The sequence below is a fragment of the Phalacrocorax aristotelis genome, chromosome W (genome assembly GCF_949628215.1).
Source record: "Phalacrocorax aristotelis chromosome W, bGulAri2.1, whole genome shotgun sequence".
Lineage (NCBI taxonomy): Eukaryota > Metazoa > Chordata > Aves > Suliformes > Phalacrocoracidae > Phalacrocorax > Phalacrocorax aristotelis.
Window position 1 is genome coordinate 18,277,309 of NC_134310.1, and position 20,834 is coordinate 18,298,142.

The 20,834-nt window shown below is 44.3% G+C and overlaps 1 protein-coding gene across 2 annotated transcripts in view; it reads left to right on the forward strand.

The window, feature by feature from the left end:
* Window positions 1-3,481: 3,481 nt before the first annotated feature.
* Window positions 3,482-20,834, forward strand: part of LOC142049366 (DDB1- and CUL4-associated factor 12-like) — a 42,517-nt gene continuing 25,164 nt past the window's right edge. For both annotated transcript variants that reach the window (XM_075077025.1, XM_075077024.1), the window contains exons 1-4: window positions 3,482-3,797; window positions 4,611-4,865; window positions 14,055-14,261; window positions 15,515-15,575. In XM_075077025.1, the coding sequence (XP_074933126.1) occupies window positions 3,717-3,797; window positions 4,611-4,865; window positions 14,055-14,261; window positions 15,515-15,575 (604 nt within the window). In that variant the 5' untranslated portion in view covers window positions 3,482-3,716. The remainder of the gene's footprint in view (window positions 3,798-4,610; window positions 4,866-14,054; window positions 14,262-15,514; window positions 15,576-20,834) is intronic.

Consider the following 20,834-nt stretch of genomic DNA (forward strand, 5'->3'; position numbering starts at 1 on the left):
GCAGTGCAGTAATAACTCCAGACACCTTAAGAAAAATCAAAGAGTTGCAAATGCCCCAGTCAAGGGGGAAATTACAACAAGTAACAGGAACTTTAGGATATTGGAGGAAGCCTGTACCTGGATTCTCTTAATTTCCTGACCATTATACTCACTCTTATGGAAAGGCAAACCCTGGGAGTAGAAACCAGAATGTACAGAGGCAGTCAAAACCCTACCTGAAGAATTAAAAACATATCAGTCACTAGGACCAGTACATGTCCATGACCCTATTATAGCTGAATGGGGTTTTGCTGAACATGCTACTTACTGTAACCTGTTCCAAACTGGCCCCAATGGGCCCAAAAGACCGTTACTGTTTAGCTCAACTGCATTCAAAGAAACAGAACGATGATACTCTGAATGGGAAAGGGGACTTTTATCTTTAGTCTGAGCAGTTAAACAGGTTGAGAAAATACATCAGGGACAACCTGTACAAACTAGAGGACCATTGCATTAACTAGAAACAATCCTAAAGGGGACTGCTCCCCCAGAAAGAGTTGCACAAAAACCCACTGTCAGAAAATGGTATGCTTACCTAACAGGAGTTGCAGAAAATATACAGTTAACTGAAGGACACACTAAGTTTTCTAAATTGCAGATGCCCATAAACACAGACCCTTTAGCATTACAGCCTTTTAAACCTTCACCCATTCTGGATGCACCACCCCTCACACCCCTCACTGAGGGTACACCAACAGAAAACATTTGGTTTATGGATGCTTCAGCAAAAAGGATAAATGGGAAATGGCAATATAAGGCTGTTGCATTCGATATTAGCACCGGCAAACAGGTAATAGAAGAAGGTGAAGGCGGTGCACAAGTAGGAGAAATAAGAGCAGTTGTTTTGGCAGCACAGAATGGAGCAAAAATAATCTATGTAGACTCCTATGCTGTGTGGGCCGGTGCCACACAGTGGCTTTGTCAGTGGGAAACCTTGAAGTGGGAAGTAAATAAATCTCCAGTTTGGAGAAACAAGGACTGGCAATTATTACTAGATAGAGCCAGGAGAACACCTTTCAAGATGGGATGGGTAAAAGCTCATGCTAAGGATGATCAAGCAGCCACAAAGTGGAATCAAAAGGCAGATGAGCTAACTAAAATTAGGACAATCACCTTAGATCCTGAGTGGTATCGCTTGGGAGAATGGTTACATCAAAACCTAGGCCACACAGGCAAAGAAGCACTTTGCTGCACAAAGTAAAGGCTGGCCTATAAACAGGAAAACTTGTGAAACTATTCTTACAGAATGTCCCCAGTGTAGACCGAAATTACTAGCAGATCATCCTGCTAAAGCACCACCTCTACACATCAAGGAAGGGAAAACTTTATGGTCTACATGGCAAATTGATTATAGCGGACCATTCAAATCCTCTGCAGGATATCAGTACATTCTTGCAGGAGTGGAAGTAGTCTCTGACTTGCTCGTGGCGACTAAAAGTCAGAAAAGCTGATGGGTGAAATACAGTGCAAGGGCTATCATTTTGGTTCGCAAATCTACTTACTCCTGATGTTATCCAAAGTGATAAGGGCTCACATTTTTCGTGTAAGGAAGTGCAAGACTGGGCAAAAGAAGAGGGAATTAAATGGGTATTCCACACCCCGTACTACCCTCAATTGAATGGGGTGGTAGGAAGAGCTAATGGCTTATTAAAAAAAGAGTCTCAAACCACACGAGGCTCAATGGGATACAAGACTTCCCAAAGCACTCAATCAATTAAATAATTTATATGGGCCTACTGGAAGCCCTGTAAGCCAAGCAGTCTTTGTAAAAGCTGAACTTAGTGCTCCACTCACTGGGGAAAGAGAACAACCAACAATATTACAGCCAGGACAGCCTGTGATGGTTAATCTACCATCCCTTGGTACTGTGTCTATGACTCTATGACTTTAACTAAACCTCATGGTCCATCTGCCTGGGAAGCTACCAATAGCAGTGGTGCAAAACACAGAATTAGTGCACGATGGATTTTTCCTTCTTTTTAATGGGGTAACCCATTCAGACTCTCTCCACCTAGACAAATCTCTGTTTTCTCTTACAGCACTCCACAGAAAGACCAATTGAAATGCAGTGTTCATGTTACTATTTCAAATCCTAACACCACTACCCCCAGCATTTCCTGGAGGGACTCCTTGCCTCAGTCGGATCACTGTGGGAGCAGACAAGGACCATCTAAACAATAAAGGTATTCTTTAATTTTTTTTGGTTTTCTGTTTTGGAATAGGGACTAGTCATTTTGGGGTTCTCATAAGCCATAGAAGACGTCCTACATGGAGCACCATATCCAGTGATGCCATGAAAAGCCGAAATCAGGACTCAATATTCTGAATTACTATTAAGCAGGTATTCTTTATTGCAGCGCTGGACGCACAGGGGATCACCCCTCCTCATGTGCGTGCCCGCACAGGGTTAGTTGCATAACTTATGCAAGCTTTACATATTCATTAGTTTTCCAAGAAAAGATATACCTATTCATTAATGTTCTGAGAACTCATTATCATGTGCAAATGTCCTTTGCACATGCCCGTTGGTGTCTCTGGGTGGTCGTCAGGGGTCTCTGGATGAAGGAGCTACTCTTCCTCACTGTGTCCGCTAGTTAACTTTTGCTTTTGCGCAAACTCAGTTCTGAGATCACGTATATACTGTCCTTGAGGGATGGTCTGTTCTGGTTTAGTGTTTGCTCTGCAGTTCCTTATCTTTATGGTGTGGAATAAGTGAATGTGGCCTCCCGTGACAGCACCGGAGATCTCATCGCCCTTGTTGGACGCAAGCTGTGGGATAGAAAAACAACCCACAAAAACACAGAACTGAGGCCTTGATATGCAGGACAGAAGGTCAGGGGCACAGCTGGAGCACCGAAGCAGGAGAGCGTGCTTATCTATGTTTATGCCATATGTGGAGCTAGTGTGATAGAACACATTCAGAGGTGGAGAGAAGGGAAAAATACTAGCTCAGGAGGCAGACTATATTAAGGCTGCTCTTTTGTTAATAAACGGCTTTGGCTTTGCTTGTGCATGAATACGGAGTATGTGTCATGAATCGCCACATTATGGTTCTGTACCTCTGCTTTTCTAAGGTCAAACGTCATCGTCGTAAATTTTTGTTTAGGCGCTTCTTGTCTTGAAGCCTTTCTGACTCCCCCAAAGCAACAAGTTTTAGTCACAACAGCTCTAACTCTATCAAAATGAAGAAAGAAAATAGCTATCCTGCACCTTTCCTATGCTGAAATTGACGGGGCCCGGGGAGGCCGCCAGCTAGCCCCACCGATCCGTGCAGAGTAGCGGGGAACGGACACGAGGCGAGACCGGGATGCTTCTCCCCGAGCCTCACCGCCGCCAGGGGGCGCGCCCCGCCTCGGCGAGGCCCCGCTGCCATGGCAACCACAGAGCGGGCGAGCTAGCTCACCCCCCCCGCCTCCTCCGGTTGCTAGGAAACGAGGCTCTCGGATGGGACGGGGGAGCTGTCACAAAGGCGCGACGCGACTGTCGTAAAAAAAATCCCGGGTATAATGTCGTGAAGCACGGTCGGTGGGGCCAGTGGTGGAGACAGTGACTGGGTCCGGATCCCCGCATTTATATGCCCCACTCCCCAGCGGCTGTCTCCCCCTCTTCCTCTTGCTCCATGTTGGGCCCGGGTCGGGCTCTCGGCCGGTCCTCCTCGTCCTCCTCGTTCTCCTCCGATGGCCCGGAAAACAGTTATCAGGAAGCGGAAAGCGGCGGCGGCTGCCGCCGCGGGGCTCGGGGTTCTCCGTGGGGAGCAGGTAGGCAAGGGGAGTGGGAACGGGCGTATGGAGGGGGGGAAGCCTTGCCCTCGGTGGGAGAGTATGTGCTGGCGACCGGGGCGGGGGGGGTGTGAACCTGACGGGTTTTCCGTGTCCCGGTACCCGCTTGGGGCGGGGAAGAAGGGTTGGGGGTGTTCCGGTGCCTGAGGAAGGTGTCCTGGGGTAGGGGGATGAGTAGTCTCGGCCCCGGTGGTGGTGGGTGTCTTAGTACGGTACAATAGGCAGCCCCCGCTCCTTGCTCCGATGTTGCCGGGGGCTTTCCCGGGTTCCTGCTGCCCGCCCCGCCCGGCGCTGCCCCCGTTGGGTTCAGCTGTTCGGCCGGTAACCGCCAGGTCCCCGCCGCCCTTGGGCTGAGCGATGCTGCGGGGCGGCCCCAGGTCGGGCCGCAGGAGGCCGATGAATGGCGCGGTCGGTATCGAGCGGCCCCCGCGGTGTCACCCCCAAACCTGGCGAGCTTACGGTGGGGGGCTGTCGGGGCTGCTCTCTTAAGCACTATTTACAGTGTTTCTCGCTTTCCTCTTGTTTCTCTAAGCATCTGGCGTCTCAATGGTGCCAAACCGCTGTGTACTGTTTTTAATATCATTGCGGTGTTACTTTTTTAGCAGATATTTATGTTTTATTTTATGTTGCTGAAAGGTGTATCAGCATTTCTGAGTTAATTTTTGTGTATGGTATTCCATGGGTAGTTTGGAAGTTTTCAGTATTTTGCTGAGAATATATTTGAATTTAGAAGGGTCATGTCTTAAGTTTGTTCTAGTTGCTTTATCTAATTTCCATGCTTCTTTTCCACAGTATGGGTGGGATCACTCAGTTCACAAAAGGAAAAGACTCCCCCTGGTGAAAAGGTCTCTGGTGTACTATCTGAAAAGTAGAGAGGTCAGGATGCTGAATGAGTCCAGCTATCACCACTTGTTGCACGGATATGCAGCCCAGCAGCTTCCCAGCCTCCTGAAGGAGAGAGAATTTCACCTTGGAACTTTTAATAAAGTGTTTGCCTCCCAGTGGTTGAACCACCGACAAGTGGTGTGTGGGACAAAATGCAACACAGTAAGCGCCACCTCTTTCTCTTTCCTCTGTTAATTATTCCACCCCCACCCCCAAATGATGCTTACCATAACGGAAGTATGTAGACTGCTAAGGAAAATATTAGGAAGTAATCAGGAGCAGAGTTGAAGTCGTGCACAATTAATTTTGAATTAAGGTAATGCTTAACAATCACTCGTTCTCATCTGTAGCACTACGCAGATGGCTGGAAACCTGAACGCAAGGCCTGTACCTAGATGCAGCATCTGTCTAATCTGCATGGAGCTATCTACATCTGTTTGTGGGATGGAGAGCAACAATGGGGTTGGATCTTCTTGTCCTGCAGATGCAAAGTTAACGAATGCGCTAGCTTTGCTAAGTGGTAGCTAATGTGCCTGTAGAAGTTGCGAGTAAGACTTTTTTTTTCATTATGCTCAGTCTTATGCAATTTGGTTTTATGTATGGTTCTGTGCTGCTGACTTTGAAAAGTTGCTACAAAACTAAAGACTATGGTTAAACTCCAGACATTCTTCAGAGTAGCTAGAAATGTTCCAAACTTAAATAAATTTCAGACCTTCAGGATTATCCTTTGCTTTTTCACTTTGTGATTTCCCCCCCCCCCCCCCAAAATCTGTTTTCAGTGTTCAAATAACTTCCCTTGCTTTTATACCTTTATATGCTTTAGCAAAAATTGGAACCTCTTCAGTCTCTTAACGTTTCAGATCCAAAGCATCACTTTATAGGGGAATATTAAAATAATGTCCTATGTGACTAATAAACGGAGGAGATCATACTTCTTGGGTAATGTTCTCTCTGCCGGAGTTAGTAGCCTGACTTCATTGGCTGGGGTTCTAATTTCATGTATGAAGTTCTGACTGAATTACTGCAAAATCCCAAATTTGTTCTTTGCAAGTTGGTTAGTGCCACGGAAATGAATTGAGCGTTGTAAGGAATGTATAGATCAAGCAGCTCTCAAACTTCAAAGTGTATCAGTTGGTGTGATTGTTTCTTTGTCTTAAGATTTATTTTTTTTTTTTTTTTTTGGTGCAGAAGCTGCGCTCAGTGAACTGACTTGCAAGGGACAGTGGTCTAAATTTTTAATTTTTTTTCCCATTTCAGATGTTCTGCTATTATTCATAGTTACACAGCGGGAGGCTTTCATGCAGTAGCTCTTAAGCAAGGTCTAGCTGCATAAACAACAGTCTTTTAACAGGAATAAGCCTGAAATAGAGATCTCTGCCGCCTTTTTCAATGTGTGCATTGCCTTGGCTGATCAGCAGCCAAGCGCTGTTCATGGAACAGCTTACAGGAGACTAACTCCTGCTGAAACACAAGCTCTCGAAAATCTTGCTTACTCTAACAAGATGGCTGCATGTTTTATAGAGCTGCAACAATTTTGCTGTGTTCAGTAATTTCTGTAGTTCCGGCGCTGCTACAGCAAAGATAAATGGGCAAGTGCGTTATTAATGCAACCTAGCAGAAAATTTTTTGGGACCAAATAATTGCAGAGCTGAAGAAGGATTCAATCATACTGTTGTTCCTACTGCGTACGCTGCAATGAAGTGTATGCTTCTACAGCTAGACTTAATGTTACAGATGGACCTTGTCTTTTATTAAGCAAAATATAATGATTACAAAAGAAGTCACTTCAGCATTGTGAAAGACTGTATATGAATTATGAATACTGCAATAGCTTTAGCTTGATGGCTTTGTGTTCACGTTTGGGATCCTGGTGCTCATGGTTGGCTAGCTGTAAATGAAATATTTGGGTTTCTTAAAGGTGCATGCTTTTTCTGATAGATTTAGAATTATGGAACCTGTACAAGCATTCAAGTGTCTAAAAATTCAAACATAATCACCTGGGCTTTTCTGAGGCAGGATTCATGTTTGCAAGAATCTCCTTGATCTTGTATGCAATGGGCTTCTTAATGTTTTTCAAATGAAATGACTGAGCAGGCAAACCTCGGAGAGCTGTGGACATTTAGGGTGTGTCACCATGGCATCTAAATTACCAAAGGCTCATACCATGAAGTCTCAGAAGATATTGTTTGTAATCAGTGTCTTCTGTTCAAGCTTCCTAGAGAAACTTTGAGACTTATATAGGAGACAAGCTTATGACAAACACTGAACACAAGATTGCTGAAGCTTTCTTTTTCTTTTCTTTTACTACTTCAGGAACCGATGAAGAATAAAGCATCTTCTAAAAAGAAGTTTCAAGAATCACTTTGCAGCTAATTTTGTTCCCTTAGTTCTGTGTATGTGTTCAGGACATAATTGTTTTGCTAATTGTGAAGTTAAGGATGAAAAAATCTGAGCGCTGTAAATCATTCCCTAAATACAAGCAGCTTATTAGTTTCCAGTTGCTTGAGAATATAATTGCCTGGACTATAATATTTTTTATGTTTGCTTGCTTCCCCCCCCCCCCCCAGCAGACCTGATAGGTATATTTCTGTTTAAAAACTTCGTTACCAAATGCTCTCTTGTGGTTTCTCAGGTGGCTTTTCCAAGGCATGAATGGGTTGCTTTCTGAATGCTAGCTGATACCTTTTCTGTCTTTGGTAGATTCATATGTTGCCTTGGATGCCCTGCTGTCAATCACCAGCTCTTGTTTCTTCTTAGAGACTTTTAATTTGTTCAAGAGGTCCCATGTCTGTTCTGTGCATCTCCTACAATTATAATCTAGTCTTGTAGTCCTGGGGTTGTAGTGGTGAGAATACAGTGCACAGTTACTTTTCCATCCATGAATATGGACTCTCTATGGGGAAAATTATTTTCCACTTGCTTTGCAAATTAGCATATCTTCTGGCTTTGCATGTGTAATGAAGAATCAAGAAGACTGGTTGTTTCTGATCCCAGGGAGGGAATGAGAAGTCATGCTCCCGCAGTTTGTAACTCTACTCAAAGTCCACTGAACAGTGACCAAAGCTCAGTGTAAATAAACCTCTGATGCCTGTAATTGATACCTCCATTCACTGTTCTTTCAGTGGCTTGTGAGTAAATAGCCAGGTGGTGTTTCTTGTTTCAGGATTATTTGGTTTTCTGTCAACTGCATGTGATACCCATGTCTGTCTTCAGAGTCTGGTAGTGTAGGTGATAGAGATGCCCTTTAGCAGGCGAAGTCTCTCCCTTCTCCATCCTTTGCCATCTGTCAACATGTGTTAACTGTCTGTCAGCCTCCTGAAATTAAACACAGAGGGCAAGACAAATTAAAACTGACAAATGTGATTTTTGGCAGTGAACAAATTCAATGATATCAAAGTGTGTGCCCATTAGCTAGTACTGCTTCAGAGTTTCACAGCAAGGTGGAGTGCCTGATTGTGTGGTCTTGTCTCTGGAAATGTGAGTTCAGAGTTTGTCAACTTGCTTGCTTCTTTTACCACTGCTCACTTCTTGGATGTTTCTTTATATCCTGGATTGTTTCTCTTTGGACCCTTTCAAGGAGGATGTGTGAGGCTATTACCCACTTGCATCACCTGTACTGTACAACCTGTGAGTAGGTTTTGTGCTAAGATTAGTGCATGTTCTGATCTCTACTGGAAAGGAGACATACCAGTTTGATAGCTTAGTCTTTAAAGGGTCCATGTTTCTTTGTGGCTTGGCATATATTAGTAAACCTGTATTGCCGTAGAACGGAAGAACCTTGTGCCAAGCATTCTATGAACATAGAGAGATGCCTGCAATCTGAATAAAAGGCAAGACTGAGAATTGGGAAAAATAAAACAGTGCTACTCAGTGTGACCAGCAATGATATTGGTGTAATGACACTGTAAGCATTGTCTTGCTTTTGTTGTTAGTGCAAAAAAAAAACCCAAAACCCCCAACAAACCACAAACAACCCAACACCCCAAAAAAACCCACCAAAAACCACACACACAAACCCCCCAAATCTGAAGGAGAACAGTGATGTCATTTTCCAGCTTGGCTGACAGTGAAATTTTTGTGACCAGCTTCAGCTGGTCTGGAGTTCTGCTGTTGCAGAACAGGACATTCCTACCTGCTCATTCTTGCTGGCACTGATGTGCTTGTGGCTGGGGAGTCAGCTGGGATCAGCTTGCTGCTTTGTGTTCAGATGAGTTTTCTTGTAGAGTTAGCTTTCACCAAATGCGGAGATATGATCCAGCTGACCTCACAGCCTACCTGAGCACTAGTTGCTGTCACAAGGGGGGTGAGGTGGTTTGGGTGGATGAGGATTCTCAAGGGCATGTGGATTCTCAAGGTTGGTTTAAGCAAATTGTGAAACTTCATCACAATTGATTCTCTCTTAGTGACTCTATTTTTAGCAAGGCAATGTGTTTATCTTGGGTTTATTTCAAATGTTAGTATGAATGACAAGATGTGCCTGTGACTTCTGAGAGCAGTATGTAAAGAGCTGGGGCGCAGAGCATATTGTGAGCACTTATTGTGTGAAGAATAAGCGGTCTCTTTCATGCATGTTCTTTGTGCCTTGTAAATCTATGTCTGTCCTGCTTGTGTAATAAAATCATGCTGTAGCTCAGGGTGGCACCCTCTGTTTTTGTTCCAAATGATTTGTATGATCAACTAAAAGATAGGGCTGCCTGTTCAACCTGCTGTTCTGTGCGCAGGGGCAGCAGCAGAGGACACAAGAGAGTCTAGGTGTTGCCTTGAAATGGCATTTCATAGGCCTGCTTTTTTAATCTTGCTGTATAAAGTCAATGCTTTCAGTTAAAGATGTATGGGAAGGGCACTTATATTTAATGAATTGATAATGTTGTTGGTGTTCCCCCGTCTCTGAAAGACAGGTCAAAAATTGAAGTAGACTTGATGGAAGAGCCTGGCAAACTGTTCTGCTCTCAGTATTGTATATATGAGAAGGATGGATTTTGCAGTTTAGGCTCTGGTCCTCAGATACTAGATTCCCTGCCATAGTCTTTACTTTTGGCAAGTTGATTAATGAAGTTCCTTAGTTAATAGAGCGGGGCCAGTTTCTTGATTAACTTGATCGTAAGCATCTTGAAAAGGGGACAGCCACATAATAATTGCTGGGAGCCATTTGCCAAAATGACTTCTCACTACTTCTGTAAAACAAAAGAAAAATAAGCATACAGCTAGTAATCTCATGGGGTATGAAAAGTAGGGCCAGATCATAAAGGGTCACGGCTATGACAACTGTAGTACCTAGCCATGCCTGTCTGCCTTGATCCTCAAGCGATAGCACTGTTGAAAGCTGTACCTCTGAATTGCTTAAACCACACACCCCTCAAAACAACAACAACCCCCCCCAAAAAAAAACAAACCAAACCAACCAAAAAAAACCCACAAAAAAACCCAGAGGGAAGATGGATTTCTCTGTCATGTCATCTAGCCTGTTTCTTTGTTAGAACAAGGTTGTCCTGGGAGAACATGATAGCTGAGTCTGCTCCATTTCTCACAGATGAAGTGTGTGGTCCTTGGACTTCTGGCAGATGGCCAAAGCAAGCCTGGCTTGGTAAATCCTGGATCTCAAGTTATTTGGCATGCTAATGGCTGACATGCATACATTTTACTAGCAGGAAGAACAGAATTGTGTGCAGAGCTTAAAATCAAGGGACAGATATGCGCAGTTCACTGTTTGGAGGTTGATGGGGGTTTACTGCATCCAGGAAAAGTTTTTGTGGTTGGTTTTTAGTTTCTATATAATGAGTAGCTGGAAAAGAAGTTCTTATTCCTGCTTGAGATAAATTAAAAAAATAAATGTATAGCTCAGCTCTCTGGACTTATTTAAGACTCTTAGAGGCCAGGCTGCTTTGCAGTTATTTGCAGATGTACTTATTTCAAGAGTAGGGAAGGTACCAGTTTGCTTGGAAGTGGGTCAATTTCTGGTTTTTTCTTTGTATTTTTGTCATTGTATGCTGTGGTTTTGGCTGCACTTTTTTTAAAAGCAGTCATATTTTGTACTTTAGTGCCTTTAAAAATCTTAAAATGATATTCAAATTTTCTGTATTCTTAGCTGGATGCCTATCTTGTTTCTTAACATTTCTCCCTTTTTGGCTGTGGAAGTGTCTAATAACTGTTTGGCTTATCTTGGTGTGCTGGTTTTGGCTGAGAAAGGGTTAATTCTCTTCACTGTAGTGCCTGTGGTGGTCAGGGATCTTTCCAGCTTCCCATGCTCTGCCATGTGGGCAAGAGGCTGGGAGGGGTGGGGCCGTGGCCAGGGCGGCTGACCCTGACTGGCCAATGGGATGTTCATTCCATACCACGTGACGCCATGACCAGTATATTAACGGGGCAGTTGGTGTGTGGGGGTTGTTGCAGCTCGGGGACTGGCGGCGGCAGGTCGGCGGGCGGCTGCATCACATGCGGGTTGTTTTGGTGGTTCATCCTCCTATCCCCACCCGCCCCGGGTTTTGCACCTCTCGTTTTCCTTTCCATTGCATTTTTGTTGTTGTTGTTTTATTTTAATTATTAAACTGTTCTTATCCCAACCCACGAGCTTTACCCTTCTGATTCTCTCCCCCATCCCACTGGTGGGGGAGTGAGCGAGCGGCTGTGTGGGGCTGAGTTGCCGGCTAAACCACAACAGTTTGGCCTTTGCTGGATTTACGGGGGAGGTTTCTTGGTAATCAGTGACGTAGTTTGCAAGTGTGAACTTCTGGCTTCCTGTCCTGCCCCAGGTGATGCAATAGCATATTCAGGCAGTACTTGCTTATTTTATTCTAGGGTGGCAGTGGTTGTTTTTAAACTACCCACAATGTGCCAAGTCCCTTACCAAGTAAGGGGAGAAGCTGTTGCTTAAAACTTTACAGCTGAAACTACGAAGCCAGTCCCTTAACTGCACGAAATTTCTTGTCTTAAGAGCAATTGCTGTTCTGGTTACAGTAATACTGTGCAACTGGAGGAGAAAAGTGAGGAAATAACAAAGCAATTCAAGGGCTGACAATGGACTAGAGTGGGGTATGAGCAGATGAAAGTACTGCAAGTAATATGTCCTGTTGCTGCTTCTGAGAATATCTTAATTTGGAAACTTGATGTAGGAAAATGATGTTGAGGTTGAAGATCCAGGGCAGAAGCATGAGGGTCTCTGATGCTTCATCATTGTGTGCTTCCAAGTTCTTTACCTTTTCAGCCCAATTAGTTTAGAGTTTAGCTAAAGGAATTTTGTGTTAGAGTAAGTATTAACCTAGTATCAAACACAGATGTGAAGGCGATGTCAGACTGGAGAATGTGAAGGGTTTTTAATTTCAGTCCTCGTACCTGTTGGGGTGCTCTTCAAAGTGTGAATGTTGTACAACTGAAGCACAGTTTTCCTGAGTTTGTGGACATCCTGAGGTGTGGATGTGTTTTCCTAATTAGCAGCTCTGGTGCCAGCTTTAGGACCTGCAGATGACACTTGCGAGCCTTAATCTTAGGTACTTAACTGTTGATTTTGGGGTCTGTGGTTGGTGGTTGTTTTTTTTTCATGTTGTTGTTGGGTAGTTGAAGGAGGATGGGGAGGTAATTCGGTGTTTCTGCTGGAAGGAAACACTGAGGAGGAGAAAAGAGATGCCCTCATAGGGGAAGGACAATAGAGGATGAGAGGAGAGAGAATTACTGGTCCTGGTCCTATAGTGCAGGTATTAATTTTCAGAGATGTGGTTAGGGCAGAGGGGCTGCTGTGTGTATCATGTTTTTTACCAGCTGCCTCAGGCAGTGAACTGCATTGTGAGGCTTGGGAGAAGTGAGGAGTGCCTCCCTCCTACTCAGCTGCACTTCAGCTGTTGCCTGACCCTACACCTGCATGCAAAATAAAGAACTAAACATGAAAATTCAGTCCTTGTAGGAACAGTTATCTGTGCAAGACTGCCTACAGAGAAAGATCAGTTGCAGGTTGAAGATGGTGCATAATCCTAGATACAACACAGGAATAGCGATTTCAGCTTTCTGTGCAGAATGGGTTTAACATACTATATTTTATCAGGTTTTGATTTGACATTAATATTCTGCTAGTTTGGTACATCAAGAATAATAGATATGCTGCTAAATGTTGTTAGGCTTTTGATGCTTATTAAAGAACAGATCTACAGTCTGTGAGTACACCAAAAACAACCTGTATGTATAACTCCTCCGAGAACCTCTAGATTTCTCTTCCATCCTTCTAGAAGTGCCTGACAAAGGATTTCAGAACAATTTCCTTGAGGTGTGTATTTTTTAAAATTGTATTGAGTTTTCTTGGGATTTTTTGTTGGGTTTTTTTTTTCCATCTTCAGTTTACTTCCAGAGGCTTTGAGACAATGTCCTTTGGTTATACAAGGAACAAACTTGGGGGGGGATGGGGGATGGAATTTGCTGTAGAATCACAGCCCGGGATTATAATTACTTAGTGCCAAGTCAGCTTCAGATCCTCCAATTCCTTGCTTCGCTCATGTTCCCTCACAGAGCTTTGTCCCCTCTGTTATATCTATTTGACTGTTAGTGCAGCTGCCCTCTGAACATCATCTGTGAAATGATCCAGCACAAGAGCCTCCCAAATGAAAGTGCACTTTGGCAGGTGATGTCAATCTTTGTTCTGGTTTAGATTGTAACCCTATGGTCATATATGTTTGAACTGATGTAACTCTGGGTATAATGATGTCTGTTTGAAGAGTTGTAAGGCTTTATAACTGAGTTTTCTGCCAAGGGGGCAGTGACATAGAGCTCCAACTTCTAGTCTTTTTGTGGGATGAGATATGTATCTAGGTATCTTTTTTTTTAGATGTTTGCACTGGCAATACTATATTTAGTTACTATTCTCTGTGTATCACTAGAAACTAAACTTCAATTATATAAATTTATAAAGTGTCAGTTTGCCAAAGCCAAAACTTCATGGTAGGTATCTTATCTGGGAGGCAGGAGACTTGTGCTAAGCTCCCTGGGCCTTACTGGCTGTTTTGAGGTGGGTCTCTCTCTCACAGCTCTACAGGGAAACTGGAAAACAATATTATTTTGTCATGGTATTGAACAGGGAAAAGAGTTTTAGATTCAAGGGTTCTGTTAAATGGAAAACTTCCCATGACAAATTTCTCTTCTCTCTTCCATTGCTTTGAAAACCAAATGGGATGATTAAGATAAAACCCACTGTAATTAGGTTAGTTTAGTTCTTAAAAGAAGGAACTTATGCATTTTTTTCAACCATACTTGCAGCATTTTGTGGATTCCAACTTTAAAAGAATGTCAGTTAAAAATAGGGAGGATATTTGACCATCTTGTTTTTCTTATCTGTTTGATAATGACTTACATCTCCTGGTTTTTTTTTCCCAGTTATTTGTAGTAGATGTCCAGACTGGTCAAATTACCAAGATTCCTATTCTGAAAGATCGTGAACCCGGCATGGTGAACCAGCAGGGTTGTGGTATTCACGCCATTGAGCTCAATCTCTCAAGGACCCTTCTGGCCACAGGTGGAGACAACCCCAACAGTCTTGCAATTTATCGTCTGCCTACACTTGATCCTGTCTGTGTGGGAGATGTAAGTGGGAGTATTTGGGGAAAGTTTATTCTGTCGCTTACAAGAATTACTGCTTTGAAGTGCATAAGGTCAGAGCGAGATTAAGATTTGGGAGTCTTGTTAATGGAGAGTGAATTTCTGAAAGCTTGAAAATTTCCTGATTAAGTAGTCTTTTTTGACAAGATATCTTAAATATGAGTGAGTACACAGACATGTCAGATGATTCTCAGGGTTCTGAGTCAGATTTCTTTCTCACCCTCATTCAGGTCTACTTCAGATTACTTTTAAGCATTGAAAATGTAACAAAATCTTAATTGTTAAAGTCTAATTGTGGTGGTGACCTCTGAAACTAGTTTTACTGAAAAAGCTCTTTTGAAAAATTGAAAAGATGGTACAAGTTGTTCAAGTTTTCCCCTTCTTCAGTGCAGTTTATGTATGTATTAGTCCAGAAGCGGAACTTGGCTTTGAGGATTAATTCTAACCCAGTGGTTTATGGCAGTTTGATAGACTGCTTATATTTCTGAAACATCATGAGGTGTCTTTAAAATAGCTAGTCTTAAAAAGGAAAAGGTTGAAATAAGTATAGTGGTGTCCTGTAAGCACTTCTTGATTCAGGACTTCACATAGATATTAACTACAACAGCAGAGGTCAGGTCGGTTTCTGCAGCAGCAGATAACCAGCTGCAGAAAGGCTTGACTCCAAAGATTTGTATGACTTATTATTCATTTGTGTACTGCTGTGACTGAAGCTTTTCAAACGGAACTAGAGCCTTATGGTCTTTTTGTTCCTCACAGGTTTTTCACCTGCTAAAGAAAAGATTATTATTTTTTTTAAGTAATAGTCTTGAAAAATTAATCTGTAGGTCATATTTTGTAAACATAATGTTTTGGTTGCTTTTTATAGTAGGGATGTGCATTTGCTCAAATAAAAGTATGTAGCTACTTCACAGAAGTAAAGAATGCTGCTTTCAAAATGGAAAACCAAGTCCTTAGAATTGATATCAATTTGTCCTTGGCCAGAGACCTGTTTTTCCATCACCTAATTGCTCTACACTAATTATACACCTCAACATAAAGAATAAGTTAAAATTACCATTAGGTACTTAAACTGCTCCAGCTTGATACTGGAATCTTATCTGTATGTTTTTAATGTAGGTCTGCCCTTACGAGTTTGTACTAAAAAAACCCAAGTGACTGATACTTGTCTGCTTTGAGACCACTCTAGAATATAATGGCATGGAAAATCTGTCGTCTTTTTTTTTTTTTTCTTTTAGGATGGACATAAGGACTGGATATTTTCAATTGCATGGATCAGTGATACTATGGCTGTTTCTGGTAAAGTCAATTTTTAAATCTTTTTCCCGGAATTTTATACTGGTTGTTGTGGTTGAGCCCCAGTCAGCAACCAAGCACCATGCAGCCGCTCGCTCACTCCCCCCACAGCGGGATGGGGGAGAGAATCGGAAGGGTAAAAGTGAGAAAACTCCTGGGTTGAGATAAAGACAGTTTAATAGGTAAAGCAAAAGCTGCATGTGGAAACAAAGCAAAACAAGGAATTCATTCACTCCTTCCCATGGGCGGGCAGGTGTTCAGCCATCTCCAGGAAAGCAGGGCTCCGTCACGCGTAACGGTTACTTGGGAAGACAAACGCCATCACTCCAAACGTCCCCCCCTTCCTCCTTCTTCCCCCAGCTTTATGTACTGAGCATGACGTCATATGGTATGGAATGCCCCATTGGTCAGTCGGGGTCAGCTGTCCTGGCTGTGTCCCCTCCCAGCTTCTTGTGCACCCGGCAGAGCACGGGGAGCTGAAAAAGTCCTTGACCAGTGTAAGCGCTACTTAGCAACAACTAAAGCATCTCTGCATTATCACCACTGTTTCCAGCACAAATGCAAAACATAGCCCCATACTACTACTATGAAGAAATTTAACTCTGTCTCAGGTGAAACCAGGACACTGGTGTATAGCACTTGATAGGTCTTAGGGAATCAAGGTATTTGAAGCCGCTTGGAACTACTTTGCCTATTTAAACCATTCTCAGTCTTAATACAGTGCTTTGCTTTATTTGTAGGGCCCTGGTCTAGATTTGATATACACACACACACACACCCCCACATTAGAAGGAGCACTACTGTCTTTACAGTAGGTGTTGCCGTGAGAGGGTGTCTAAACACAGTGGATTGAAAGGAAGGATTCCACACAAGAAGAATTTGAAGAGGGGTATTGGTTATCAGTTAATAACTTTGGAATATGGCAGAGCAGTTTAGGTTTCCTGAAATCCTATGAAAGACTGATTAATGAAAGCTCAGTTTGTTTTATCAAACTATCAGTAAAGTTGTGTGTGTATGTATATGTATCACACATACTATGGCAGTTAATATAGAAGGCTGTAATAGAATAGGTCAGTTACTGACTTCTTAGTAACTAGTTGGATAATCAGTGTAACTTCATAAAGTATTACTTGGGTAAAGGCAGCAATACTAATATGCTGTTGCATTAGTGTAGTGGTTTACTGGCTTTCTGTGCTGACAGGATGTAGTATTCTGTACAGGGAGGTGTCAAACTGCAGGTGACAGAAAATTGTAAGTCTCCTATAGAATTTAAATACTTGAATTGTTAGTTCAGTAATAATTTTTAAAAAAAACAAAGCTAATCCTGGCGTTTGATTTTTGAATTTAATATAAAAGTTGATCCTTGCAACTCTCCAACTGTCATGGTTTCAGCTGGGATAGAGTTAATTTTCTTCACTCTAGCTGGTATAGTGCTGTGCTTTGAAATTAGCAGGGAAAAAAAAAAATCCTGTTGAGATAACACACAGATGTTTAGGCTGTTGCTGGGTAGCGCTTATACTAGTCAAGGACATGTCCAGCCTCCCATGCTCTGCTGGGTGCACAAGAAGCTGGGAGGGGAGGGGGCACAGCTAAGAGAGCGGATTCAAACTGGCCAAAGGGATATTCCATATCATGTAACGTCATGCCTAGTATGCTACCTGGGAGGGGCTGGCCGGGGGAGGGAGGGAGCAATCGCGGCTCGGGGACGGGGCAGCGTCGGTCGGCGGGTGGTGAGCGGCTGTATCGTTCATGTTTCTGCGTTTTTTTTCCCTGTTTTCCCTTTCCTTCCTTTTCCCTTTTATTATATTAACATTATTGTCATTATTATCATAATAATTTATCATCATCATTTTATTGTAATCATTAAACTGTGCTTATCTCAACCCACAAGTTCTTTTGCTCGTCCGATTCTCTTCCCCATCCCACAGGGGTGGGGGGGGATGTGAGCGAGCGGCTGCGTGGTGTTCAGTTGCCAGCTGAGGCTGAACCACGACAGTCTATTTTTGGCGCCCAACGTGGGGCACAAAGGGTTTGAGATAATAACAGTTGCTGGTCACAGCATTGATTCATCTGCTCGCAGTATTAGTTTGTCCAGTCTTTACCATGCTGATTGTAAAGTACATGTTAAAACTTGCTGTTGGTTTTGTCAGTTTGCTGTGCTCTGCAGTGATTAGAGATATTTTGCCTAGGAGACTTGTTATTAAAACACTGGCCTTGACTGTTATCGGTTATTTAGGTTTTGCACGGAAGCCATTACTGTACTACAGCTACCACCTCATGGAGGCAATTAGCAATTATACCTCCTCCTCTGAGGAGTTTTTTATGGAGGAAATACAGAATGGCACCGTAGCTACTATCTTATGTAATGCCTCCTCCTTCATTACAACAACTTTTCAGTATCTTGAACATCCTTGTGTAGTTGAGATACATCTGTTGATAATGCTTTGGCAGGTGCTATCAGATCTGTCTAAGGTTAGTAAGCAAGTTAAGAATATAATCCAGAGATCGGTCCCAAGGCTCGATAGCTATGCGTGGCAGGGTATGTGGGAAAGTATGGGCAAATGCCTAAGACGGTGGGCACCCCCCGTGGTGTGGGACTTCACCCCTGAACAAGTGCAGAATCCTGAAAAATGAGTAGAACATTTGGAGGAAGTATGTTGTCACCCTGGCAATTCCAGAGAGATACAAATCACTGCCATGTGCTGGGGTCTGGCTTATGCCTATAGGGCCCTATTTAACACTATTCAGTACCCCCAAGGGAAAGAGAAGGGAGCTACTCCAACCCCCGTGACAAGCACTGCGGCCACTCAAACCCCCACGATAGACTCTGCAGCTACTCCAACCCCAGAGACAAGCAGTGCGGCCACCCAACCCGCCGCGACAGATACTGCAGCTACTCCAGCCCCAGAGACAAGCAGTGCGGCCACCCAACCCGCCGCGACAGATACTGCAGCTACTCCAGCCCCAGAGACAAGCAGTGCGGCCACCCAACCCGTCGCGACAGATACTGCAGCTACTCCAACCCCAGAGACAAGCACTGCGGCCACCCAACCCGCCACGACAGATACTGCAGCTGCTCCAACCCCGGTGACGAGCACGGCGGCCACTCAAACCCCCACGACAGGCACTGCAGCTACTCAAACCCCAGTGCCAAGCGTTGCAGCTAAACCAGAGGACCAACCTGTGCCAGTATCAGTCGCCCCTATACGCAAGAAGAAATCATGGAAGAGAAGGTCAACTCGTTTAGAAAGAGATTTCAAGGAACCAGGGCCATCACGAGAGGAGGAGGAGGAGGAGGAAGCATGTGTACAAGAAACGGAAACTACCCGATCTCTATCCTTGAGTGAGTTGCGGGATATACGGAAAGATTTCGGGCGTCATTCAGGTGAACACGTTATCACCTGGCTGCTCCGATGCTGGGATAATGGGGCCGGTAGTTTGGAATTAGAGGGGAAGGAAGCCAAACAACTGGGATCCCTCTCTAGGGAAGGGGGTATTGATAAAGCAATTGGAAAAGGAACACAAGCCCTCAGCCTCTGGAGGCGGCTCCTGTCCGCGGTGAGAGAGAGGTATCCCTTCAAAGAAGATATTGTATTTCGCCTAGGAAAATGGATGACCATTGAGAAAGGCATTCAGCATCTAAGGGAATTAGCTGTGCTTGAGGTGGTTTATGGTGACCTGGACGATCAACGGTCCTCCAAAGATCCAGATGAAGCTGAGTGCACACGACCCATGTGGCGGAAGTTTGTACGGAGCGCACCATCCTCGTATGCAAACTCATTGGCAGTGATGTCCTGGAAAGATGACGAGACACCAACGGTGGCTGAGTTGATTGATAGACTCTGGGAATATGAAGCGAATCTCTCTTCCTCGCTCGTCTCTGCAGTTGAGAAACTGTCCCGAGAGTTCCAGCAACTCAAAGAAGATAGGTCCTACTCCCCACCAGTACGGACCAGTATCTCAGCCATTAGGAGTAATCGTCCCTTGGCTCAAGAGAAGGGATACACACGACGGGGCACCCTATGGTTTTACCTGCGTGATCACGGAGAGGACATGAAGAAGTGGGATGGAAAACCTACCTCAGCCTTAGAGGCACGGGTACATGAGCTGCAAGGGAGAACAATTACTCAGGGGAGTTTCTCCAGGAGAGCTGCTGCCCCAGTTTCCCGTAAGCAATTCTCCAGACAGAGGAGCAGAAGTGCTGATGTCCTGACTGATCTTAACAGAGACACCCGTGATTCATATTTACCGGAAGTGAGTGATGAATACTATGATCAGGACTAGGGGGGCCCTGCCTCCAGCCAGGTGGAGGAAAGGGATAACCGGGTTTACTGGACTGTGTGGATCCGATGGCCTGGCACATCTGACCCACAGGAGTATAAAGCTTTAGTGGACACCGGCGCACAGTGTACCTTAATGCCATCAAACTATATAGGGGCAGAACCCATCAGCATTGCTGGAGTGACAGGGGGATCCCAAGAGCTAACTGTATTGGAGGCCGAAGTGAGCCTCACTGGGAATGAGTGGCAGAAGCACCCCATTGTGACTGGCCCAGAGGCTCCGTGCATCCTTGGCATAGACTACCTCAGGAGAGGATATTTCAAGGACCCAAAAGGTTACAAGTGGGCTTTTGGTGTAGCCGCCTTGGAGACGGAGGAAATTAAACAGCTGTCTACCTTGCCCGGTCTCTCGAAGGACCCTTCTGTTGTGGGGTTGCTGAAGGTCAAAGAATAACAGGTGCCGATCGCCACCACAACAGTGCACCGGCGGCAACATCGCACCAACAGAGACTCTCTGATCTCCATCCACGGGCTCATTCGTCGACTGGAGAGCCAAGGAGTCATCAGTAAAACCCACTCACCCTTTAACAGTCCCATATGGCCAGTCCGGAAGTCTAATGGAGAGTGGAGACTAACAGTAGACTATCACGGCCTGAACGAAGTCACTCCACCGTTGAGTGCTGCTGTGCCAGACATGCTAGAACTTCAGTATGAACTGGAGTCAAAGGCACCCAAGTGGTATGCCACAACTGATATTGCTAATGCATTCTTCTCCATCCCTCTGGCAGCAGAGTGCAGGCCACAGTTTGCTTTTACTTGGAGGGGGGTCCAGTACACCTGGAATCGACTGCCCCAGGGGTGGAAACACAGCCCTACCATTTGCCATGGACTGATCCATAATGCTTTGGAACAAGGTGGAGCTCCCGAACACCTACAGTACATTGATGACATCATTGTGTGGGGCAATACAGCGGAAGAAGTT